Genomic DNA, 27,909 nt, shown 5'->3' with positions numbered 1-27,909 from the left:
CATATAGCTACTTTCATTAAACGCCAGCTTGCACAGAGAGACAAAAAGTGTACTAAAGAGACATTACCTTTCATGTTTGCAACACACTCACTGTTATTCACCAAGGTAGAATATGGTTGTTCATTCTGAGGCAAGACTCCTGCAGCCATGGTAGTCTGTTGGAAAAAAAAATTACTTTTTGAAAGTTTGCCTTGGGATAGTCATTTATTAATCACCCAAAATATGGCTAGACCTTTGTTATCCAATGCTGCAGTCATTGGCCCAGTGGCACATACTTGAAATATGGCTAGTCAGGTTGAGATGTGCTGTTAAGTGCAAAATACACACAAGATGCTGAAAATTTAACACAAAAAATACAATGTAAAATATCTCAATAATTTTTACATTAATTACACATGCTAAATTTCATGGCTAAGAGATTACTATATCGCACAAATGATACAGTTTCCATTGAGGAAAGTTAATTAAATCTTCTTAGATGTCAAAAAACCAAAAATTATCATATTTATTAAGTTCTTTATATGTGCCAGACACCAATATTAAGTCACTTTTTTCTAACAAGAACTCTACGAAGTAGCTATCATCCCCTATTTTAAAGGGGTAGAAGTCATGTCAGTAGGATTAACACACACTAAGTAGTAGGGTGGTAGTTAATCCCATCTTTCAGCTTCCAGTTCAGTTTTTTCAATTAGTACACAGCTGCGAATGAAAGAAATTCTAATAAAGATGATCTCAACATTTTTGAGCTTCCAGATAAACAACTGTGTAATTCAACTTTGTAGTTTCTAAGTGTACCTCAATGTAAATATTGATGAAAACAAAACTCAGTTGTGGAATTTTATAAATGACAAAACTATTTCCATAAAATGCAAGCACATAACCCAGAAAAGTTTATGGAGTTGACTGTGATACAAGAGAAAATAACACGATTCAAAAGTTTTTTCTAAATAATGATTTTAATAATTTTCTTGGCAAAACCATGTTTATGGTTTGAACATCTATTACTGGGAGGTCAAATATACTTTTATTAGCTTATTAAATGGCTATGAATTTTATTTAAAGGCAATAAAAACTTGTTGAAATTCTTGCACCAATAAATCTACAATGGTAATTAAATCCAGCCCTAATTAATATTTTTCTTTGGTGCACTGGATCATTCCTCTGAGAAAAAAGTCACTTCTCAAATCTCAGTGATTCTTTGAGAATTTCAAGTTCACTAAAATTTTACTTCTAAAAGCAATCTTTATATGCTCAAAAAGTACAAAATTTAAAATCTAAAATCCTATTTGATAAAGCTGTTTCCCTTCAAAAGAAATACAGGAATTAAAATCACAGGGGTGATCTAAAGTGAAATTAAAAAGAATGCTTTCTGAAATATTAATAATGTCACACACTGGGTATCATACTAATTAATGCAAAATTTTATAATGTGCATAGTATTTCAAATGAACGTTACATAAAGACATTAAGTAAAGGGACTAATGGAACAAGTTGTTCCAGGAAATTCATTGGCAAAAACTTAATTTGAAAGGATATCCATTAAGATTAGACTTAGATAAAACATTTTTTACCATATTTTAAAATTTGGACTATTTTCTTAAAACATTTTGATGAGAAAAACAATTATCACCATATTAGAATCATGGAATTTTGGAGCAGCTGGGACGCTAGCCTTGGTTATTTTGTATATAAGAAGTTATGAACCATGTCCCAGAGAAGGTCCTGCCTTGTCCCACATGATACAGCATGGAGAGTGACTGAGCATGCTGGTGACAAATTTGGACCAGTCATCACTTTTTTTGTGAAGCTTTCCCTGCCCTCACTCTTTGCTCTTCAGCTGTAATGTAATGAAACATGTATACCTGACAGTCTCCCCTGTAGACCATGGAGTCATGAGGATGAGTTATGACTGGTTCACCTTTATGTCTCTAGAGAATGGAAAAGTCAGTATAGGTACCCTCATGACACAACTGTCAAACTGAAATGGACCATACTAGACTGAGTTCCTTGAGTCTATTCACGTCTTATTTATCTCTGTATCCTAAAGCCTACCGAAAACATGTCTAATATGGTTTGGATCTGTGTCCCCACCCAAATCTCATGTCAAATTGTGTTCCCCAATGTTGGAAGTGGGGCCTGTGGGAGGTGACTGGATCATGAGGATGGATCCTTCATGAATGGTTTTGCATCATCTCCTTGATGTTGTGGTAGAGTTCTCATGATATCTGGTTGTTTAAAAGTGTGTAGCACCTCACTGCCCTTCCTCCTGCTCCTGCTCCCACTTTGCCTTCCACCATGAGGCCTCCCCAAAAGCAGATGCTGCCATGCTTCCTGCACAGCCTGCAGAACCACGAGACAATCAGACCTCTTTTCTTTAGAAATTACCCAGTTTCATGTATTTCTTTATAGCAATGCAAGAATGGACTAATAAAGATACTTGAAAATGTGGAGGCAGATTTGGAACTGGGTAATGGGCAGAGGTTGGAAGAGTGGGAAGGGGTCAGAAGACTGGAAGATGAGGGAAAATTTGGAACTTCCTAGAGACTTGTTGAATGGTTGTAACTAAAATGCTGATAGTGATATGGAAAGTGAAGGCCAGGCTGAGGAGGTCTCAGATGGAAATGGGGAATTTACTGGGAACTGGAGCAACGGTCACTTTTGTTAAACCTTGGCAAAGAGCATGGCTGGATTGTGCCCCTGCCCTAGGTATCTGTGGAACTTTGAACTTGAGAGAGAATTTAGGGTATCTAGTGGAAGAAATTTCTAAGCAGCAAAGCATTCAAGAAGTCACCCGGCTGCTTCTAAAAGCCTGTGCTCATATGCATGAGCAAAGACATGATCTGAAACTAGAACTTATATTTAAAAGGGAAGCAGAGCATAGAAGTTTGGAAAATTTGCAGCCTGGCCATGTGGTAGAAAAGAAAAGTCCATTTACAGGACAGCAATTCAAGCAGGCTGCAGAAATTTGCACAACGAAAAGGAAGGCAAGTGCTGATAGCCAAGACAATGGGAAAAACGCCTTGAAGGCATTTCAGAGACCTTTCAGGTAGCCCCTCCCAACACAGGCCCAGAGGCCTAAGAGGAAAGGATGGTTCTGTGGGCTATGCCCAGGGCCCTGCTGCCCTGTGCAGCCCCAGGACACTGCTCCCTGCACCCCAGCAGCTCCAGTTGTAGCTAAAATGGGCCCAAGTACAGTTGAGGACACTGCTTAAGAGGGTGCAGGCCGTAAGCCTTGGTGTCTCCCATGTGGTGTTAAGCCTGCAGGTGCACAGAATGCAAGAGCTGAAGCTTGGGAACCTCCACCTAGATTTCAGAGGATACATGGAAAAACCTGAATGTCCAGGCCGAAGCCTGCTGCAGGGGCAGAGCCCTCATGGAGCACCTCTATCAGGGCAGCACAGAGGGGAAATGTGGGGTTGGACCCCCCACACAGAGTCCCCACTGGGGCACTGCCTAGTGCAGCTGTGAGAAGAAGACTACTGTCCTCCAGACCCTGGAATGACAGAGTCTCCAGTAGCTTGCACCCTGTGTCTGGAAAAGCCATAGGCACTCAATGCCAGCCCATGAGAGCAGCCTTAAGAGATGAACCCTGCAAAGCTACAGGAGCCGAGCTGCCCAAGGCCTTGGGAGCCCACCCTTTGCATCAGTGTTCCCATGGAGTATTTTGGAGCTTTAAGGTTGAATGAGTGCTCTGCTGGGTCTCAGACTTGCATGGAGCTTGTAGCCCCTTTCTTTTGGCTGATTTCTCCTTTTCGGAATGGGAGTATTTATCCCATGCCTATATCCCCATTGTATCTTAGAAGTAACTAATCTGGTTTTGATTTTACAGGCTCATAGGTGGAAGGTACTAGCCTTGTCTCTGATAAGACTTTGGACTTTTGAGTTAGTGCTGGAATGAGTAAAGACTTTGGGGTACCATTGGAAAGGCGTAAGTGTATTTTGCAACGTGAGAAGGACATGAGATTTGGAGGGGCCAGAAGTGGAATTGTATGGTTTGGATCTGTGTCTCCACCGAACTCTCATGTGGAATTGTAATCCCCAATGTTGAAGGTGGGGCCTGGTGGGAGGTAACTGGATCATGGGTGGGGGCAGAGTTCTCATAAATGGTTTAGCATGATCCCCCTTTGGTACTGTATAGTGAGTGAGTTCTCAGGGGATTCAGCTGCTTAAAAGTGTGTAGCACCTCCCCCTGCCTTCCTCCTGCTTGTGTCATGTAAGATGCCTGCTCTTGCTTTGCCTTCTGCCATGAGTAAAAGCTCCCTGAGGCTTCCCCAGAAGCCGATGCTGCCATGCTTCCTGTACACCTGCAGAACCGTGAGCCAATTAAACCTCTTTTCTTTATAAATTACTCAGTCTCTGGTATTCCTTTATAGCAGCGGGAGAACAGACTAACACAATGACTAAAAAGTATATGTTGAGTTAATTGTACTCTTCTGGGTTACAATTATGGACTACTTTAAAGACTTATTTCTAACTAATCCTTCAGAATCTCCAAGTTGTAAGGAAACTCAGAAGTTCCTCTCAGAGAATCCTAACCAAATGTGCGCACACTCTCCACAATATCTTTGTCTAAACAGTAACAGTGACATCATTACACAGCTCTGGTAGCCAGAAAGCTTTTTATAATATTACCACTCTATAATCTCTACCCACTGGTCCTATTTCTGCTTACACAGAACAATATACCCTTTCTTCCATATCTCTAAAGCTAGTGATCATGCTCCCCACACTTCTGATATATAGCTTCCCAGATGATACATCAGCAGTTCCCTTTACCTTTTGTCATAAGTAATGTTTCTAGACCTCCTCATCAGCTTGGATGCTCTTTTCTATATATACACTCCATAGTTATTAATATTCTAGTGCCCAGAACTGAAGTCTAGTCCCCAGATGTGGAATAATCATCAAAAATCAAAACAAAACCAGTCACCTTCCTTATCTGAAAAGTTTATGTGGCTTATTATCACATTAGCATTTTCAGCAATCTCAAGACACATCAGGATACAACAGTCAAAGAATAAAGCTGGTCCATATATTTTGATGCTAAAAAAGATATTCATTAGGGATAATTAAACATATATGAAAGTTTAAAGTGAATAAATGGTATAGAATGAAAAATAAAAGTCTCCACCTTCTATCTCCCCAAGTCAAGTTTTATCCCACAGAAGTAAACCATTTAAACTCCCACTTTAATTATTCTGGGGCTGGAGGTAATAATCACTATACTTAGACCTCCGGTTCTTATGCTACCGTCTTTAAACCATACTACTGAATTCCTGATTTAAAGATGAGGAAACTGCCTCATTTACCATACTTTCCATCATGCCAAACCTTCCCCTACTTAATACATCAAAATATTTGTCTTCTGATTATCTCTGTAATTTTAAATTCTGATTACCTTTGTAAATTTTAAACGTGAATATCCTCTAACCAATCTCTTGTTCTATCAATTTTAAACAGTATCTTGATTCCCTCTATGTAAATTAGTTAACTTACACTACTGTCCACTTTATTTTCCCCTCCACTTTCAAGTTCTGCCAACCATACCATTTTTATATGAAGATTTTTAACTTTTAAATTTCAGTTAATCTATAATTTTCTCAAGCTTTGTCTGTAGGCTTATTCTAAATGTGAGACAAAATACAATTGTTATCACTATCATATATAATACATATACACATATAATCTGTGCACACATACTTTTTTTTTACCATCTTGTATCACCAAACTATGTGACGCTTTAAGTAAGACATTGCAAGCATAAGTGTCAAATGGATTCTTTTCTTTCACTCCAACAGTTGCTTAAAATAAAGGCATATTTTGTTTTGTTGTAAATTTGGACAGTATGTTTCTTATATAGACTTTCCCGGGTTTTTTGTTTGTTTGTGAGACAGAGTCTCATTCTATTGCCCAGGCTGGAGTACAGTAGCACAATCTCGGCTCACTGCAACTTCTACCTCCTGGGTTCAAGTGATTCTCCTTACCTCAGCCTCCTGAGTAGCTGGGACTACAGGCATGTGCTACCATGCCCAGCTAATTTTTTTTAAATATTTTTGTAGAGATGGGGTTTTGCCATGTTGGCCAGGCTGGTCTCGAACTCCTGAACTCAGGTGATTCACCCACCTGGGCCTCCCAAAATGTCCCAGGTTTTTAATAGCTTTTTTGTTTGTTTTTTGAGACAGAGTCTTGCTCTGTCCCCCAGGCTGGAGTACAATGGCACAATCTCAGCTCACTGCAACTTCCACCTCCAGGTTCAAGCAATTCTCCTGCCTCAGCCCTCCGAGTAGCTGGGATTACAGGTGCATGCCACTACACCCGGTTAATTTTTGTATTTTTTTTTTTCAGTAGAGATGGGATTTCACCATGTTGGCTAGGCTGGTCTTGAACTTCTGACTTCAAGTGATCTGCCCGCCTCAGCCTCCCAAAGTGTCGGGATTACAGGTGTGAGCCACCGCACCTGGCCCAATAGTTTTTTTCTTACTGACTAAAGTAATATATATCTTCACCACAGCTTCTTAATCATACTATCATAATCATACTACCTAATTGCTTTTTGAAGATATTTTTCTTCTGAGATCTTTGGATTCCTACTCCAAAGAGGAGTTTGTGCAGATCGGTACTCAACCAAACACCTTGGGCCAGCAAAGCCTTGAGGGCCCTCTGCACCTTCCTGTGCTGCTCTCACGTCTCCAGGACCTGACTCTGCAAATTCTAGCCACCTTGGCCACACTGAACTCTGCTCTCTGCACACCTCTGGGAAAGCTCTGTCTTAGTCCCCCTCCCTGCACTGAAGCCTGGAAACTGCCCCCAGGGAGACAGCTGGTGCAATGGTAAACTCACTGTGTTTGTTTCTCTTCTCTCAGAGATCTAGGTCCTCAGCTGCTTTCTTTCCAAAATCCAAAAGACATTTTCTTATATATGTTGTCCAGTTTTCTAGTTGTTTTAGGCAGAAGGGTATTAATAAATATCTAATTTCTCTTATTTCATCTTGGTTGGAAGTGAAAATCCCCTCTGGCCATCTTCAAATAACTCAAATCCAGGGGAACTGTGAAATAGTGCCTAATATGCATTACCTATGCATAAAAACATTCATTTATAGTCCAACTGTATATAACTGCTGATCAAAAATTATATTTCAAGTATGTTAAACTATATTTTAGAATCAGAAGTTCTGTGTTTAAGTCTTGACTCTGTTCACTGTCAGCTATATGAACCATTCTGAGCTTCAATTTCTTCTATAAAATGAGGACTATAATATTTACTCTTCTTGGTTGTTGTGAGGATGAAGAAAGGGGGGTGTGTGTGTGTGTTCCTACCACAACACCTGGCTTTTAAGTATTCAATAAATATTTGTTATCTTACTTTGCAAACCAGTATCTGCAATATCTTTTTGCTTTTTCCCTTCTTAGTCTGTACTCACTTCATTTCCCTCCTATCTTTATAAGAATTTGTAAAGGATTCTATTCATACCTGTCCGACACTCCTGTTAATAGTTAGTAATGGGCTGCATGCAGTGGTTCATACCTGTAATCCCAGAACTTTGGGAAGCTGAGGTGGGCAGATCGTTTGAGCCCAGGAGTTCAAAACCAGTCTGGGCAAGATGGCAAAACCCTGTCTCTACAAAAAAATAAAAATAAAAAATTAGCCAGGCATGGTAGCACATGTCTGTAGTCCCAGCTACTTGGGAGGCTGAGATGGGAGGATTACCTGAACCTAGGAGGTTGAGGCTGCAACCTCGGTGAGCTGTAATCGTGTCACTGCACTCTAGCCTCAAAAACAAAAAAGAAACAAAATGTTAGTAATGGCTAAGCTCCTTTGACTTAAAAAACATTATTTTCATTCACAACTGAACTTATATCATATGCCCGGCTGTAGAATCCGGAGAAAAGGGTTTGAATAATAACCCTGTCATTTCACTGCAAAATCGCACATTATTTATTTCTATTTCCTGTTGTCAATGACAGATATTTTTCTCAGTCCTACAGTTTCCTTTTATCCCTAAAAGCACTCAAATGACTCAACTGTTTAGAATTAGCCACACACTCACTAATTAGTACTGAATACTTAAAACGTAAGTGCAAGAACGGACTATTACTCATACTGTTAAGAACAGTAGAACACAAAGAATGTCCTACTTCATAAAAGTCATTTCACACAGGAGACTAGGTTCTGAGATGGAATGAAGAATTCTTAGGTCACTACTTTCCTTTCTATTTCTCAGACACATGGTGTTCTGCCAAAATCTACATGTGTATTTTTTGGACAAATTTGTGGGGAACTACATTAAGCAGTCCCTGGGAGGTCAGAAGTGGTATAATCCTTCCCAGACTCTCACAGCACTAGCTCTCTAACTCTGGAATGCACCAGGATTATGCAGGGTGCTTGTGGAAATGCAAATCTGGAGTGCAATAATCTGTATTATCAATTCACACTCTAGGTCATTCTGACGTAGGAGGCCCTCTGCTCACACTTAAATAAATAAATATTGTCAATGTGATTAGATTCTAGACAGCAATTGTAGAAGAAGAATTTGAGGTTGAAAAACTTAAGCTTACATAGCAAAAAAGAGGAGTGGAAGCCCAACTACATGAGTGAACCTATAAAAGCCACATAAATATTTTTATGCTCATTAATAATATAATAATAATAACTAAATCACATAAGCACAGTACCATGCCAGGTACTGTTCCAAGTGCTTTATATAATCTTAGCTCATCTAATCCTCAACACACATTACTGAGTACCACTAGTATTCCCATTTGTTTTTAAAATAGACTTTGTTTTTTAGAGCAGTTTTGGGTTTACAACAAAATTGAACAGAAGGTACAGAGGCTTCCCATATACCCATCCCCTAACAGACTCCCCCACAGAGTGGTAAGTTTGTTACAATCAATTTACACTGACACATAATTATCACCCAAAGTCCATAGCTAACATTAGGGCTCACTCTGTGTTGTGCATTCTGTGGGTTTAGAAAAGGTATAATGATACTATAGTATCATGCAGAGTGGTTTCACTGCTCCAAAAATCTTCTGTGCTCCAACTATTAATCTCTCCCTCTCCTTGAAACCCTGGGAACCACTGATTTTTTGGTTTTTTTATATACTTTAAGTTCTAGGGTTCATGTGCACAATGTGCAGGTTTGATAGATAGGTGTACATGTGCCACGTTGGAACCACTGATCTTTTTCCTGTCTCCATGGTTTTGTCTTTTCCAGAATGTCACAGGGTTGGAATCACACAGTAGGTAGCCTTCTCAGATTGATTTCTTTCACTGGATAATGTTCATTTAAGGTTCCTCCATATCTTTTCATGGCTTAATAGCTTGTTTCTTTTTAGCACTGAATAATATTCCATAGTCTAGATACATCACAGTTTATTTATCCACACACCTATTGAAGCACATCTTGGTTGCTTCCAAGTTTAAGCGATGATGAATAAAACCGCTATACACATTCATGTGCAGATTTCTGTAGAGACCTAAGTTTTCTGCTCATCTGAGTAAATACCAAGTAGCACAACTGCTGATTGTATAGTAAGCATGTATTCAGTTCTGTATATTATTCCTGTTTATAGATGAGGAAACTAAGACAAAGAAAAGTCAAATAATTTGCCTAAAGTTACACAGTTATTAAGCATGAGAACTGGAATTTGAATTCCCACAGTTCAGCTCCAGAGTTTGTGCTGTTAAGGACTACACATATAGTTTCTGAACAATAAAGACCTATTAAATAATAAAATTTACACAAATAGTTTTAAATATTTATTCACGATTCATGAACTAGGCTTTTTATTCACGATTCATGAACTAGGCAACATAATATTCGCTCTACAAAATAGAATGGAGCTCCACTGCGTGTGGCAGGACAATTGGCTTTTTATAAGGCAGCTGCAGCAGGAACAGAGAAACAGCCCAGTACAAAGAGCAGACTGGTTATCCTCTGGTTACTTTTCCTTGTATGAGTTTAAGCAGAAGTGAGTTCCTTATGCTGGCCAGGTTGACTGGGCCCCTTCTGATTGGCTGCTGCAAATCTCCTGTTTTGTTTTGCTTTTTCCTAGAAAACTGGCCCATTTGGGGATTTCCTGTTGGTTTGTGTTTCAAGTTTTAGCTTAATTATGCGGCATGTAGCATGAGTGACTCCATTTTGGTTTGGTCTATTAGGGTCTAGTGTAGAAACTCGGTCCAAATCAATGGGCTCACATAAATTTTATTTACCAAATCTGTTTTCCTTTGTGCAGATATTAATAATTTACTGATTTTTTAATCCAAATTTTCATTCACTGTTATCTCAGACAAATATAAGGAACATGGCCCCTTTACACATTTTAGCCTCCTATCTCCTAACAGAAACAGGAATGCTAGTCTAAGTGTAAGATTACAAAATCCAAACACATTTCAATAGAGGAGTTGGCACGTACTAGCTTTGTGATCTTAGGCACATTTATTAATATCTCTGAGACTTACTACCTACCCTACTGGATCATTGTAAAGGTGACTTGAGAATGTATATGCAGACCTAATTCTATCCCCAATATGTAAGTCAGTCTATTCTCAATACAGCAGCTACAGTAATCCTGTGAACTTCAGCCAGTCATGTCACCCCTCTCTTCAAAACCCTCCACATCACCCTAATTAAAATTTAAATCACTCTCCCATTTCATTTTTCTCCATAGGACTTATGAAGAAAACACATCTAATACATTATATACTTTACTTATTTGTCCTGTCTATTGTCTGCCTTCTCCTACTGGAATGTAAGCTCCATGAGGGAACAGATTTTTTTTGTCTGCTTTGTCAACTGCTTTATCTCCAAAGCCTAGAACAGGACCTGGCACATAGTGGTACTCAGTATTTGTTGGATGTATACCTGAATAAACATTCAATAAAAGGCAGCTGCCACCACCACCACCAAAACTATTATCACTTAATCTCTCTGAATGTCAGCTTTTTCATCTGTAAGGTAGGAACAGTAATCATGCCTTACCCATCTCAGGGTTATTGCTAAGAACATATATAATTATGTGGCGGCACTACGGAAACACAAGAAATAGCACTATCCTTATTTAGTCTTCCTGATCACATTTATATCTCTAACTTCCTGCCCATTTTCTATGTGACAGATTTGTGTTCCAATTCCCTGAGGGTTGGATTTGTTTTCTTCTCAGCATAAGGTACAGAGGCTTGATACAGATGCATGACACCAATAACTTCAACCCTCAGCCCAAATTTTCTCTCCTTTAGGATGCCTTCCCTAGTATCAGTTACATATTTTACCCACATCCCTCATCATGTAGGGCTGAGTGAAGATTTATTGTATCTAGGTTTATGTGGCTCGGATGCTAAAAAAACAGCCTCCTAATACCATTGTAGTATTTTCTTCTTAAAGAATTAAAGCACTGCTTATGATTCCTTATGTAGTAAAACTAAACAAAAATCGTCTTCTTTTAAACTGAAATGTCCTCACCTCTGAATTTATAACCTAAAAACATGACATGACTATATAAAATTCCTTTTTTTTTTTTCAAATCACCCCAGAGGAAGCCAGGCAACATTAAAAAAAAACCCTTTTCTTTTTTCAGACCCCTCAACATTTCTGATAAGGTTAGTCTTGGGGAAAGGAGTGACAGCCACCTAGAAATGTGTTATATCTGGCAGTTTACTACAGTATTACCTTCACTGGCTTCTGTGATTTCACACCTCAAATATACCCTAGAGAAGTCTCCAAGGCTCTCAGGAGACTAATCACAGATTGGGGAAAAACAACACTTCAGCAGGAACTCTGCTATTTCATCATTTAAATAAGTAGGCTATTTGATTTGGATTCTTCAGAAACACATTATAATAAAGAATGGGTAAGATGTTAACTATAGATGAAGCTGGTTTTTACAACCAAGGTTTCTATATTTCCCATCCTTTTTCCCACAAGTAGCCACAAGTGGCTTATTTGATTGAAACTTATTCCCATAGGTTCAATCAACCTCAAATCAAAGATACTATCAAAGACACTTCTAAGCTCATCAAAAGGCCAACAATTCCTAATTGACACCCATCAGATCACCTGGATGGCTTTCTTAAAATCCCAAACAAAAATGCAAAGACAATAAGGTAGACAAAGTACGGTCTTTCCAACAAACTGTGCTGGAACAACTGAAAATCCATATGGCAAAAACATGAGCCTCAATCTCTCATATCACATATAAAAATTAACTCAAAATTGATCATACATCCAATTGCAAGAACTAAAAATATTAACTTCATTAATACAAGGCAAAAACTAAAGGAGAAATAGACAAACCCACTATATATTTATATTTATAGTTGAGGCTTCAACATCCTTCTCTCAGTAACTGATTAAGCAGGCAGAAAAATCAGTAAGGATACAGATGACTTGAACAGCACTATCAACTAAGTTGATCTAATTTATATTTATAGAACATTCCATCCAACAGCAGAAGAGCACATGGAACAGTCACCAAGATAGAACACAATCTGGGACATAAAACACACCTGAACAAATGTAAAAGAAGAGAACTAATAGAAAGTATATTTTTAGACCACACCAGAATTAAACTGAACCAATAGCTGAAAGATAGTTGGGTAATTGCAAATATTTGAAAAATACCCAACACACTTCTAAATAACACATAGATTAAGAAGTCTCAAGAGAAATTTAAAAATATTTTGAACTAAGTAAAAGTTAAAGTATATATATATCTTGCACAACAATGTGAATGTACTTAATAGCACTGAAATGTACACTTAAAATGGTTAAGATGATAAATTTTGTTATGTGTATTTTACAATTAAAATAATTTTTAAAAACACAACATCAAAATTTATGGGTGCCACTAAAATAATGTTTAGAGAGAAACTTATAGCAGTAAAAGCATATTTTAGAAAAGAAGAAAGACCTAAAATCAATAACCTATGCTTCCTCCTTGGGAAACTAAAGAAAACGAATTTAAACCTAAAGCAAGAAGGAAGGAAATGACAGGCCACTAACCAAGAAAAAAAAAGAGTGAAGACACAAATTGCCAGTATCAAGAATAAAAGAGGTTATCACTATTAATCCCATGGACAGCAAAAAGATAATAAAGGAATACTATGAGTAAATCTGTGCCTGTAAATGTGATTAATTATATAAAATGGATCAGTTCCTTCAAGTGCACAAACTATTAAAACTCCCTCAAGGGGATATAGATAATGAATAATCCTACACCTGATAAAGCAATAAAATTAGTAGTGAAATTAGAAAAGAAACTTCCCCAAAAAGGAAAACAACAGACTCAGATGTTTCACTGGTGAATTCCACCAAACATTTAAGGAAGAAATAATACCAATTCTATAATCTCTCCCAGAAAGTAGAAGAGTAGGGATCATCTCCCAATTCATTCTGTAAGGCTAGCATTAACCTAACACCAAAACTAGATAAAGAATTTCCTCAACCTAATAAAGACTATTTTTAAAAAGTCACAGTTAATATCATACTTAATAGTGAGAGACTTAAAGAGGGTTGAGCCAAGATGGCTGAATAGGAACCGCTCCAGTCTACAGCTCCCAGCATGAGCAATGCAGAAGACGGGTGATTTCTGCATTTCCAACTGAGGTACCAGGTTCATCTCACTGGGAAGTGTCGGAAAGTGGGTGCAGAACAGTGGGTGCAGCACACCCAGCGTGAGCCGAAGCAGGGCAAGGCATCACCTCACCTGGGAAGTGCAAGGGGTCAGGGAATTCCCTTTCCTAGTCAAAGAAAGGGGTGACAGACGCCACCTGGAAAATCAGGTCACTCCCACCCTAATTCGGCGCTTTTCCAATGGTCTTAGCAAATGGCACACCAGGAGATTATATCCTGCGCCTGGCTTGGAGGTTCCTATGCCCACGGAGTCTTGCTCACTGCTAGCACAGCAGTCTGAGATCAAACTGCAAGGTGGCAGCCAGGTGAGGGGAGGGGCGCCTGCCATTGTCAAGGCTTGAGTAGGTAAACAAAGCAGCCGAGAAGCTCGAACTGGGTGCAGCCCACCGAAGCTCAAGGAGGCCTGCCTGCCTCTGTAGGCTCCACCTCTGGGGGCAGGGCATAGCCAAACAAAAGGCAGCAGAAACCTCTGCAGACTTAAATGTCCCTGTCTGACAGCTTTGAAGAGAGTAGTGGTTCTCCCAGCACGCAGTTTGAGATCTGTGAACCGACAGACTGCCTACTCAAGTGGATCCCTGACCCCCGAGTAGCCTAACTGGGAGGCACCCCCCAGTAGGGGCAGTCTGACACCTCACATGGCCGGGTACTCCTCTGAGACAAACCTTCCAGAGGAACGATCAGGCAGCAACATTTGCTGTTCACCAATATCCGCTGTTCTGCAGCCTCCGCTACTGATACCCAGGCAAACAGGGTCTGGAGTGGACCTCTAGCAAACTCCAACAGACCTGCAGCTGAAGGTCCTGACTGTCAGAAGGAAAACTAACAAACAGAAAGGACATTCACAACAAAACCCCATCTGCACGTCACCAATATCAAAGACCAAAGGTAGATAAAACCACAAAGATGGGGAAAAAACAGAGCAGAAAAACTGGAAACTCTAAAAATCAGAGCGCCTCTCCTCCTCCAAAGGAACGCAGCGCCTCACCAGCAACGGAACAAAGCTGGACGGAGAATGACTTTGATGAGTTGAGAGGAGAAGGCTTCAGACAATCAAACTACTCCGAGCTAAAGGAGGAAGTTCAAACCCATGGCAAAGAAGTTAAAAACCTTGAAAAAAAGTTAGACGAATGGCTAACTAGAATAACCAATGCAAATAAGTCCTTAAAGGACCTGATGGAGCTGAAAACCACGCCACAAGAACTACGTGACAAATGCACAAGCCTCAGTAGCGGATTCAATCAACTGGAAGAAAGGGTATCAGTGATGGAAGATGAAATGAATGAAATGAAGTGAGAAGAGAAGCTTGGAGAAAAAAGAATAAAAAGAAATGAACAAAGCCTCCAAGAAATATAGGACTATGTGAAAAAACCAAATCTACGTCTGATTGGTGTACCTGAAAGTGACGGGGAGAATGGAACCAAGTTGGAAAACACTCTGCAGGATATTATCCAGGAGAACTTCCCCAATCTAGCAAGGCAGGCCAACATTCAAATTCAGGAAATACAGAGAACGCCACAAAGATATTCCTCGAGAAGAGCAACTCCAAGACACATAATTGTCAGATTCACCAAAGTTGAAATGAAGGAAAAAATGTTAAGGGCAGCCAGAGAGAAAGGTCGGGTTACCCACAAGGGGAAGCCCATCAGACTAACAGAGGATCTCTCGGCAGAAACTCTACAAGCCAGAAGAGAGTGGGGGCTGATATTCAACATTCTTAAAGAAAAGAATTTTCAACCCAGAATTTCATATCCAGCCAAACTAAGCTTCATAAGTGAAGGAGAAATAAAATCCTTTACAGACAAGCAAATGCTGAGAGATTTTGTCACCACCAGGCCTGCCCTAAAAGAGCTCCTGAAGGAAGAACTAAGCATGGAAAGGAACAACTGGTACCAGCCACTGCAAAAACATGCCAAATTGTAAAGACCATCGAGGCTAGGAAGAAAATGCATCAACTAACGAGCAAAATAACCAGCTAACATCAGGTTAGAGAATTTGACAGGATCAAATTCACACATAACAATATTAACCTTAAATGTAAATGGACTAAATGCTCCAATTAAAAGACACAGACTGGCAAATTGGATAAAGAGTCAAGACCCATCAGTGTGCTGTATTCAGGAAACCCATCTCATGTGCAGAGACACACATAGGCTCAAAATAAAGGGATGGAGGAAGATCTACCAAATGGAAAACAAAGAAAAAGCAAGGGTTGCAATCCCAGTCTCTGATAAAACAGACTTTAAACCAACAAAGATCAAAAGAGACAAAGAAGGCCATTACATAATGGTAAAGGGATCAATTCAACAAGAAGAGCTAACTATCCTAAACATATATGCATCCAATACAGGAGCACCCAGATTCATAAAGCAAGCCCTTAGAGAACTACAAAGAGACTTAGACTCCCACACAATAATAATGGGAGACTTTAACACCCCACTATCAACATTAGACAGATCAACAATACAGAAAGTTAACAAGGATATCCAGGAATTGAACTGAGCTCCGCACCAAGCGGACCTAATAGACATCTACAGAACTCTCCACCCCAAGTCAACAGAATATACATTCTTTTCAGCACCACACCACACCTATTCCAAAACTGACCACATAGCTGGAAGTAAAGCACTCCTCAGCAAATGTAAAAGAACAGAAATTGTAACAAACTGTCTCTCAGACCACAGTGCAATCAAACTAGAACTCAGGATTAAGAAACTCACTCAAAACCGCTCAACTACACGGAAACTGAACAACCTACTCCTGAATGACTACTGGGTACATAACAAAATGAAGGCAGAAATAAAGATGTTCTTTGAAACCAACGAGAACAAAGACACAACATACAAGAATCTCTGGGACACATTTAAAGCAGTGTATAGAGGGAAATTTACAGCACTAAATGCCCACAAGAGAAAGCAGGAGAGATCTAAAATTGACACCCTAACATCACAATTAAAAGAACTGGAGAAGCAAGACCAAACACATTCAAAAGCTAGCAGAAGGCAAGAAATAACTAAGATCAGAGCAGAACTGAAGGAAATAGAGACACAAAAAACCCTTAAAAAATCAATGAATCCAGGAGCTGGTTTTTTGAAAAGATCAACAAAATTGATAGACTGCTAGCAAGACTAATAAAGAAGAAAAGAGAGAAGAATCAAATAGATGCAATTAAAAAATGATAAAGGGAGGATTCCCTCTTTTTCTATTGATTGGAATAGTTTCAGAAGGAATGGTACCAGTTCCTCTTTGTATCTCTGGTAGAATTCAGCTGTGAATCCATCTGGTCCTGGACTTTTTTTGGTTGGTAAGCTATTGATTATTGCCTCAATTTCAGAGCCTGTTATTGGTCTATTCAGAGACTCAACTTCTTCCTGGTTTAATATTGGGAGGATGTATGTGTCGAGGAATTTATCCATTTCTTCTAGATTTTCTAGTTCATTTGCATAGAGGTGTTTACAGTATTCTCTGATGGTAGTTTGTATTTCTGTGGGATCGGTGGTGATATCCCCTTTATCATTTTTTATTGTGCCTATTTGATTCTTCCCTCTTTTCTTCTTTATTAGTCTTGCTAGTAGTCTATCAATTTTGTTGATCTTTTCTAAAAACCAGCTCCTGGATTCATTAATTTTTTAAAGGGTTTTTTGTGTCTCTATTTCCTTCAGTTCTGCTCTGATCTTAGTTATTTCTTGCCTTCTGCTAGCTTTTGAATGTGTTTGCTCTTGCTTTTCTAGTTCTTTTAATTGTGATGTTAGGGTGTCAATTTTAGATCTTTCCTGCTTTCTCTTGTGGGCATTTAGTGCTATAAATTTCCCTCTACACACTGCTTTGAATGTGTCCCAGAGATTCTGGTATGTTGTGTCTCTGTTCCTAACTCATTTTATGAGGCCAGCATCATCTTGATACCAAAGGCTGGCAGAGACACAACCAAAAAAGAGAATTTTAGACCAATATCCTTGATGAACATTGATGTAAAAATCCTCAATAAAATACTGGCAAACCGAATCCAGCAGCACATCAAAAAGCTTATCCACCATGATCAAGTGGGCTTCATCCCTGGGATGCAAGGCTGGCTCAACATATGCAAATCAATAAATGTAATCCAGCATATAAACAGAACCAAAGACAAAAACCACATGATTATCTCAATAGATGCAGAAAAGGCCTTTGACAAAATTCAACAACCCTTCATGCTAAAAACTCTCAATAAATTAGGTATTGATGGGACGTATCTCAAAATAATAAGAGCTATCTATGACAAACCCACAGCCAATATCACACTGAATGGGCAAAAACTGGAAGCATTCCCTTTGAAAACAGGCACAAGACAGGGATGCTGTCTCTCACCACTCCTATTCAACACAGTGTTGGAAGTTCTGGCCAGGGCAATCAGGCAGGAGAAGGAAGTAAAGGGTATCAATTAGGAAAAGAGGAAGTCAAATTGTCCCTGTTTGCAGATGACATGATTGTATATCTAGAAAACCCCATCGTCTCAGCCCAAAATCTCCTTAAGGTGACAGGCAACTTCAGCAAAGTCTCAGGATACAAAATCAACATGTAAAAATCACAAGCATTCTTATACACCAATAACAGACAAACAGAGAGCCAAATCATGAGTGAACTCCTATTCACAATTGCTTCAAAGACAATAAAATACCTAGGAATCCAACTTACAAGGGATGTGAAGGACCTCTTCAAGGAGAACTAGAAACCACTGCTCAATGAAATAAAAGAGGATACAAACAAATGGAAGAACATTCCATGCTCATGGGTAGGAAGAATCAATATTGTGAAAATGGCCATACTGCCCAAGGTAATTTATAGATTCAATGCCATCCCCATCAAGCTACCAATGACTTTCTTCACAGAATTGGAAAAAACTACTTTAAAGTTCATATGGAACCAAAAAAGAGCCTGCATTGTCAAGTCAATCCCAAGCCAAAAGAACAAAGCTGGAGGCATCACGCTACCTGACTTCAAACTATACTATAAGGCTACAGTAACCAAAACAGCATGGTACTGGTACCAAAACAGAGATATAGACCAATGGAACAGAACAGAGCCCCCAGAAATAATGCCGCACATCTACAACTATCTGATCTTTGACAAACCTGACAAAAACAAGAAATGGGGAAAGGATTCCCTATTTAATAAATTGTGCTGGGAAAACTGGCTAGCCATATGTAGAAAGCTGAAACTGGATCCCTTCCTTACACCTTATACAAAAATTAATTCAAGATGGATTAAAGACTTAAATGTTAGACCTAAAACCATAAAAACTCTAGAAGAAAACCTAGGCAATACCATTCAGGACATAAGCATGAGCAAGGACTTCATGTCTAAAACACCAAAAGCAATGGCAACAAAAGCCAAAATTGACAAATGGGATCTAATTAAACTAAAGAGCTTCTGCACAGCAAAAGAAACTACCATCAGAGTGAACAGGCAACCTACAGAATGGGAGAAAATTTTTGCAACCTACTCATCTGACAAAGGGCTAGTATCCAGAATCTACAATGAACTCAAACAAATTTACAAGAAAAAAACAAACAACCCTGTCAAAATTGGGTGAAGGATATGAACAGACACTTCTCAAAAGAAGACATTTATGCAGCCAAAAGACTCATGAAAAAATGCTCATCATCACTGGCCATCAGAGAAATGCAAATCAAAACTACAATGAGATACCATCTCACACCAGTTAGAATGGTGATCATTAAAAAGTCAGGAAACAACAGGTGCTGGAGAGGATGTGGAGAAATAGGAACACTTTTACACTGTTGGTGGGACTGTAAACTAGTTCAACCATTGTGGAAGTCAGTGTGGCGATTCCTCAGGGATCTAGATCTAGAAATACCATTTGACCCAGCCATCCCATTACTGGGTATGTATCCAAAGGATTATAAATCATGCTGCTATAAAGACACATGCACACGTATGTTTACTGCGGCACTACTGACAATAGCAAAGACTGGGAACCAACCCAAATGTCCAACAATGATAGACTGGATTAAGAAAATGTGGCACATATACACCATGGAATACTATGCAGCCATAAAAAATGATGAGTTCATGTCCTTTGTAGGGACATGGATGAAGCTGGAAACCATCATTCTCAGCAAACTATCGCAAGGACAAAAAACCAAACACCGCACGTTCTCACTCATAGGTGGGAATTGAACAATGAGAACACATGGACACAGGAAGGGGAACATCACACACCGAGAACTGTTGTGGGGTGGGGGGAGGGGGGAGGGATAGCATTAGTAGATATACCTAATGCTAAATGACGAGTTAATGGGTGCAGCACACCAACATGGCACATGTATACATATATAACAAACCTGCACATTGTGCACATGTACCCTAAAACTTAAAGTATAATGAAAAAAAAATAGTGAGAGACTTGATGTTTCCCCCTTAAATCAGGAACGAGGCAAGATGTGCTCTCTCTCACCACTTCTATTCAACTTCATATTAAAAGTCCTAGCTAAGTGTAATAAGACAAGAAAAAAAGAGAAAGGTATGCAGATTAGAAAGAAAGAAAGCTCTCTTTATTCACAGACAACATGATTGTCTTTCATGGTTGTCCATGGATGCAGAAAACCCCAAAGAATCTACTGAATAACTCCCACACAGGTGAGTTTCACAAGGTTGCAAGATACAAAGTCATCCTCAGCAAATTGATGCAGGCCACATGTTCTCACTTATAAGTGGGAACTGAACGATGAGAAAACATGGACACACAGAGGGGAACAACATACACTGGGGCCTGTTGGGGGGTCGGGGGAGGAAGAGCATCAGGAAGAACAGCTAATGCTGGGCTTAATACCTGGGTGATGGGTTGATCTGTGCAGCAAACTACCATGGTACACATGCACCTATGTAAAAAACCTGCACATCCTGCACATGTACCCTGGAACTTAAAGTAAATCTAAATAAATGAAGAAATATTTTGTGTTCTTGATCGAAAGATAACATAGTAAAGATGCTAATTCTCTCCAAGTTGATCTATAGGTGTAATAAAATTCATATTGAAATCCTAGCCAGGTATTTTGTAGACATATACAAGCTTATTCTAAAATTTATATGAAAAGCGAAAGGTGCTAGAAGAGCCAATTCCATTCGGAAAAGAAGAACAAAGTTGCAGGATTTACATTACCTGATTTCAAGGTTTAATATAAAGCTACAACAATAAATACAGAGGGGCAAAACATTAGATACCTCAATCAATGGAACAGAATAGAGAGATTGGAAATAGACCCAGAAAAATATAGTCGACTAATTTTTGAAAAAGGTGCAACGACAATCCAATGGAGAAAGAAAAGTTTTTTCAACAAATGATGCAAGACATCTGGATGTTTATATGAAGTGAATTCAACCTCACTCACACCTTACATAAAAATTAACTCAAAATGTATCTTAGACCTAAACGTAAATGCAGAAACTATCAAACTTCTAGAAAAAAATATAGGAGAAAAGCTACATGACCTTTGGTTTGCTGATGAGTTTTTATTTTTTTCAGACAGGGTCTCACTCTGTCATCCAGGCTGGTGTGCAGTGGTGCGATCACGGCTCACTGCAGCCTTGACCTCGTGGGCTCAGGTGTTTTTCCCACCCTCAGCCTCCTAAGTAGCTGGGACTACAGGCACACGCCACCACATCCGGCTCATTTATTGTATTTTTTGTAGAGGGTGGGAGTCATTTTCAGAAATTTAGGTGTGGAGCAAAGAGGAAGGGTATATCCTATTTTATTCCCTTTATACATTTCTGTATTGTTTGAACTTTATAATTATTTTTAAATTATAAACAAAACTTTGATACTATATTTTAAAATTTCTACTAAAAAACATGGGCACAAGATCTAAACAGACACCTTGCTGAAAACATATAGATGGCAACTAAGTATATGAAAAGATGCTCAGTGTAGGGGATGTGCAAACTAAAACCATAATACGTACCATTACACATCTATTAGAATGGATTTTTTTAAAAAACTAGCAATATCAAAGTACCGGCAAGGATGGAGAGTAACAGGAATTCTCCCTTATGAATCACAAATGAAGGACATTTGCAATTCATGGGAGGAGGTCAAAATACCAACATTAACAGGAGTTAGGAAGAAGCTGATTCCAGCCCTCATGGATGACTTGGAGAGGTTCAAGACTTCAGTGGAGAAAGTATCTGTACATGTAGTGTTAACAGCAAGAGAAGTAGAATTAGAAGTGGAGCTGAAAATGTGACTAAATTGCTGCAATTTCATGATAAAACTTGAATGAATGAGGGACTGCTTTTTACGGATGAGTAAAGAAAGTGGTTTCTTGATAGGGAATCTACATCTAGTGAAGATGCTGCCCTCTGATGAACTGAAAACAGAGGATTTAGAATATTCCTTAAACTTGGTTGATAAAGCAGTGGCAGGGTTTAAGAGGACTGACTCCACTTTTGAAAGAAGTTCCACTGTGGGCAAAGTGCTATCAAACAGCATCATATGCTACAGAAAAATCTTTCATGAAAGAAGAGTCAACAATGAAGCAGTAAACGTCATTGTTATTTTAAGAAACAGTCACAGCCACCACAACTTTCAGCAGAAATCTATCCTGATCAGTCAGCAGTCATCACCACTGAGGCAAGACCCTAAACCAAAACAGATTACAACTCACTGGAGGCTCAGTGGATCCTTAGTATTTTTTAGCAATATTTAAAAATTAACGTATATACATTACTTTTTTTAGACCTAATGCTACTGCACACTTAATAAACTACAGTCTAGTGAAAACATAACTATTATAGGCACTGGGGAACCAGAACATTTATATGACTTGCCTCATTGTGATATTCACTTTATTGTGGTGGTCTGGAACCAACCTGCAATATCTCTGAGGCATGCTTGTATAATAAATGCATGACATGACACAATCTCACTGAAGGGGATGGGGAGAATGGAGTTTAAGAAGCTTTGGAAATGAATGGAAATTGTAAAAGAAAGCAACAACAACAAAAAACCCTGTACATAAGCACCGTTCTGTAGTTGGTTTTTATGGAAGTATGGGTTAATAGTTCTGATACTGCTGTACATGTATACTGGAATTGAAAAAATAAGTAAAAGGATGGTGAATGGTAGGAGCCAGATTTCTCACTATGGACTGGGAGGTTACGGATAAGTAAGGAGGAAAGGTTAGAATAAACCATGTAGTTCTCAGTTAGATTCTAAGACATCAGGGTGAAATCCTCTTTAGCTTAATATAGACACTGATGAGTAAAAATAGAAATAAAAATATGTATGCATACACAGGTTAATATACATACATATAGTTCCTACCTATGGTCACTGACACGGCCTAAAAGCAATGACACTCCAACAGTGATGAGCATATCAGAGCAAATCTGGTTTCTAATACTATTTTCCAATAAAAGGAACCCGGGATCCTTGGTTGAAATGATTAATTTTAGGGCTAGAGCAGGGAATATACAAGATGAGCCTGGAGCATCATGTATTGCCAGAAAAGTAGGGAAGTGCTCAAAACACAGAGACTGATGAGAATGTCAAAAAGATGCAGAAGCAACTGAAAGAGCTCCCAATGGCAAAAGTGGAAACAATTTGAGTAACAAAATAAATAATGCAGTATTAAGTTAAAACTGGCCAGCAACAGAAGACCTAGAATTTAATAAAAACAGTTCAGTTTTATCTACATCTTTACAAATTTGAGGGATTTTTAAGTTGATTGTCTACATGGGAGGTCTACCATGGATCCAAGTAATAATCACTTAGAAAAGAGAATTTAGAAGGTGTAGGCTAAAAGTATAATTATTCTACAATCTCTTTATAAGAATTTAAGCTATTAAGGGCATTCACACTTTAAAAATCTACAAGTAATTAGCAGGAGTCTGTTCTCCCTGTTTCGAACTATCTAAACAGCAGCATCAGATGGAACAGAAGAAAATGATCTAAACGACAATTCTTTCCCCATGTGCACCAGGCAACAAATGCAACTAATCACAGAGAGAAGAAAACCTTCCCTGTGGACCTTGCTTAGTATCTCTGTTTTCAAAGAGCTTTTGCTCAAAGGAAAGAAAACACTGAACTAGAGTCAGTTGATTTGTACATCCTGGCATGATAAGGCTGATTATGTTGGAGGCATGATAGAACTTCTGCAAAAAAGGCATATAGAATGAAGGAAGACGTAGAGATCAGTCAGCATGGGGGCTGAAAATACTAACTCAACTATGAGGTAGAAAGAAAGAGATAGCCATCCAATAATAATGTTCAATGGACATGGTGAAGGAGACCTTGTTCAGGTAGGCCACTGATATAAAGTATCAGAAACATAAGAACTGTTCAAGAAATAATAGCAATGATGACAGTGAACACTATAAATTATCCAAGTCAGGATGGTCAGCACCTAGGAGTCTTCAGGTAAAAGGAGTTAGAAAAGATATGTGTTGGCATTAGCTGCAGAACATTATCTTGGCAATGTATTAAAAATCAACTTTTTAATGGTAAAAATGGTAAAAATTTCTATAGTTTAAAGTAAAATACAAAATTGTGTACAAATAAGTAAAAATAAATATATACAAACTGAAACAGATTGACCAAAATACTAATGATGAGAGTATGGCTGACTTTTTTCCTTTATATGTTATTTATTCTATTATTATTATTTTGTTATTGTTATTACTCAAATGACTAAAACAAACTTTAAAAATTAGTTTTTACTAATACCTTTCATTAAAGACACATGATGGCCCAGATATCTACAGGTATCCAGGGGAAATTAATCTGGAATTAAATTAAATCTGCTGTGGTTTATACACAGGGTGGATAAAAGCTTCTGATCTTAAAACAGGAATAAGACCATTTGTTCATGGAATAGGTTAAAAATAGATACTTAATGTATACCTATTCAATTCAAATAAAGAGGATGTCAAATAAAAATTATGGGAGGCCATGGTGTTGGACTGAGTACTTGGACTAGGCTCAACTGGCCAGACCAAACCAGAATGGAGTCACTCATTAATGTAATTAATCAAACTCTGAAATGAGCCAATTTTCCAAAAATCTAGAGATTCACAGCAATCAGCAGAGCCCCAGTTTACCTGAGCTGGCATGGTAAAGAAGTCTCCTCTGTTTGAATCCTGTAAGGAAAGTAACTTTGTAACTACCAATCTGTTTTTTGCTCCTTTCTGCTTTCTTTGGCCTTTTTCTACTTATAAGTACCTCCTTTGCTCAGCTCATTGGAGTGGCTTTTGAAGTCTTTAGATGGGATGCTGCCCAATTCATGAATCCCTAATAAAAGAACTTTAAGTAAAATTGGTCAAAATTTGATTTTTAACAAGGGTCAAAAAACACTCACAGGAGAGCTGTCCTTTGCTATAACCATTTTTAATAGAATCTACCATAGATTAAGAAAGAGACAGAGTCGTAAACTAATGGAATATTCACAGTGGTGGGATTGTAAATGATTTGTGTTTCTTTTCTGCTTACTGGTATTTTCTTTCATTTTACTTTTTTTTTTTTGGCAAGGTCTTGCCCTGTCACCCACGCAGGAACATACTGACGTGATCACGGCTCACTGCAGCCTCAATCTCCTAGGCTCAAGTAATCCTCCTGCCTCATTTAAAAAATGTTTTGTAGAGACAAGGTCTCACTATGTTGCCCAGGCTGGTCTTGAATTCCTGAGCTTAAGCAATCCTCCCGCCTTGGCCTCGTAAAGTGCTGGCATTACAGGTGTGAGCCACAGCACCCGACCCTTATTGGTATTTTCTACATTTTCATAGTCAATGTTTTATTTTACGGGACTAAAAATGCAATTTTCAAAGGACTATAGCTGCACTGGCTACTATTACATACATTTTTAGGAATATACTTTCATGCTACATTTTAAAATACATTCCTACCATTGTTTTTAATATCTAGTATATATTTATTTAATCTGTGGCCTGAGTTATTTGTATATAATTTCTCATAGACTATAAAGACATTTAGAATGAATAAAAAAATTGAGTATTTCCAAACAGAGATAATTTATTTATCTATTTTTCATGATCTGTGGTTTTCTTTTTAGTTATTTTAAGTCTTATGATCACACATAATTTTAAAATTTGTGTATATCTTCTCTACTTTTAAGTTGGCCAAAGCACCATTCCCAATCACGAATACACAGCAGTTCTACAGTTTTATGTTTCTGAATGGCTCTTTAAAGACTATCCTAAATTATAACTTAGTTTGACTTAGATTATAAAGAATTCAAGAGTGAAGTTTAACTTGCTACTATTTTAAAAGCATGTGACCTTATAGATCATCTATAAAATTTAAAAAGTGTTAAATGATCTTTGATATTACACACAAACCACACTAAAATGCCTTTCAATAAGTAAAAGGAACAATTTTAAATACAGTGATTCTGGTTAAATTGGCATAATTAAGGCCAAAAATATAAAGTAGACATTACTACCTTATTTATCTTCAACCCTTGCCTTTAAGAGGCAAATGAACACAAAACACAGGTGAATCTTCCTTGGTTCTGACACAGTGAAGGAATTTCCCCAGTATTTAAATATATTCACATAACAAGTTATATAAATCTAAATATAAAACCAAACTCCAGTAAGTTTTAAGATGGCACTCACCATCTTTGTGAAAAGTTGAACATTACTAATGAAGTCTAATTATATTTTTAGAAGGGGTAAAGAGTGATAGCATTTACTGAATTGGAATTACTATTAAAATTCAAACGCTGAACATATTCATTTAACCACAAGCCAGTCTTAGTTTTAAATCAGGACGGCCCAATAAAATATTCTGTCAGTAATTCATGATCTGAATTCTGGTGTATGAAATCTATTAAAGTACGGTACACATAAAAAAGTCATGAGACATTTGTAATAAATAAGGCAGTGGTCAATTATTACTCACTAGTAGCTTTTTTTGAGATAAGCTATCAAGTCTGCCCTTTCTGCCTTCTTCTTAATGCCAGCAAAGATCGTTTTTGTTCCAGGGATGTACTTCTTGGGATTCTCCAAATACTCCATCAGTGTATCCTCTCCCCAGGTGATGCCTTTGTTTTTATTGGTGTCTGTGTAAGAGAATCCAGTGGCCTGACCTGTCTTCTGCCCGAAGAGACCATGGAGATCATGCCCAGTCTTATGCTTGCCTCCCTTTTCCACGGTGTGGCACTGGGCACACTTCTGAACAAAAATCTTCTTGCCTTTCTCAACATCACCCATATTTAATTCTTTTTTGTCGCTGGCACAACGAAGGTTCCTATCCCAAAGCCGGACGTCCCACTCTCTCAAAACAGAGATAATTTAATAGTCAAATATATTTGCACATTAACAGTAGATGATTCTGAAGAATGATTAGCCGTAGAACCTTCTGAAGAGTTAGTTGAAAAGCTCTGCAAAGAAGAGAACTTAGAGTGCTAACTATATATCTGACTGGATAACTTTCCTTCAGCGACTTCCCCAACAGAACCCTCGTACGCTGGAATTACGGGACGGGAATGGGGCAGGAATTAAGGATGGAAAGGGGCAGGAATTAAGGACGGAAAGGAGCAGAGAAGTGGATTTTGTTCCTGGGTTCCAGTTTGGGTTTCTGAATTTATCCTGTACAGTAATTTATTAACAGTATTCTTCTGGTCCCTGTTCTAGAAAAAAAAAATTCTGTTTAAAAACAATCATGAGAGTAAAAAGCTACTTACTTACCATATATTATTAGATTAAAAAATACAAGCTACAAAAGAGAACATATCTCATTTTTATAAAATAAACACACACATACACATATAAAATAAGTACACATATAAAAGACTGGAAAAATATAAACTAAAATATTAACAGGGTGGATTATGGGTGGTTTTTATTCTCTACTGATATTTTCTAAATTTGACAATACATGTTACTTTGAGAAGAAAACAATGTTATTTTTAAAAGACAATTATACTGCAAACTTCTTGGGAAACAGTATTGGGAACAGAATAAAATAAAAACAGTCACAACACTAATTAAATAGGCAATTTAATTCCTAAGACAGAAGATTCAAGGAAATGGAGAAAATGTAAATTCCTAGAATCTTTTCCACCTAAGAGTTGAATTCGTCTTTATAAGGTATAAAAGTAACACATTGATTGACTGCAAAAGCAAGATTCTAAATGAGAAAATATTTCCATGAAAGCTAACATTACCTAGATCTCCTTAAGCATATAGAATTTGGCCATGGAATCTTGTAGTAGATCTATTTAAACCATTACAATGCCTGGCACATAGTAAGTGCTCAAAATTTA

The 27,909-nt window shown here is 38.1% G+C and overlaps 2 protein-coding genes across 8 annotated transcripts in view; both read right to left on the bottom strand.

Annotated features, from left to right (window-relative positions):
* The window catches only part of PTPDC1 (protein tyrosine phosphatase domain containing 1), a 73,629-nt gene that overhangs the window by 38,840 nt on the left and 6,880 nt on the right, over positions 1-27,909 (bottom strand). For 4 of the 7 annotated variants that reach the window (XM_054520255.2, XM_054520256.2, XM_009244649.4 and 1 more), the window contains exon 1: positions 68-147. The exons of 1 other annotated variant lie outside the window; for it this stretch is intronic. Coding sequence is in view for 2 of the 6 variants with exons in the window: in XM_063714287.1 (XP_063570357.1) it covers positions 68-149 (82 nt within the window). In the remaining 4 variants the exon portion in view is untranslated. Of the gene's footprint in view, positions 1-67; positions 150-27,909 lie in introns of those variants that run through there. 2 more of the 7 variants (XM_063714287.1, XM_063714288.1) reach the window with 1 other exon arrangement.
* On the bottom strand, positions 79-27,312 carry LOC112134960 (cytochrome c-like). The gene is made up of 2 exons (XM_054520262.2): positions 26,544-27,312; positions 79-155 (listed from the first exon to the last, which is right to left on the bottom strand). Coding segments are annotated over exons 1-2 (312 nt in total). The 5' UTR covers positions 26,855-27,312; the 3' UTR covers positions 79-154.

Source organism: Pongo abelii, chromosome 13 (genome assembly GCF_028885655.2).
Source record: "Pongo abelii isolate AG06213 chromosome 13, NHGRI_mPonAbe1-v2.0_pri, whole genome shotgun sequence".
NCBI classification, from domain to species: domain Eukaryota; kingdom Metazoa; phylum Chordata; class Mammalia; order Primates; family Hominidae; genus Pongo; species Pongo abelii.
This window is presented reverse-complemented; position numbering and strand designations above follow the sequence as displayed.

Coding starts and splice junctions, on each gene's coding strand:
- LOC112134960 (XM_054520262.2), bottom strand. CDS start 26,854: ATGGGTGATGTTGAGAAAGGCAAGAAGATTTTTGTTCAGAAGTGTGCC.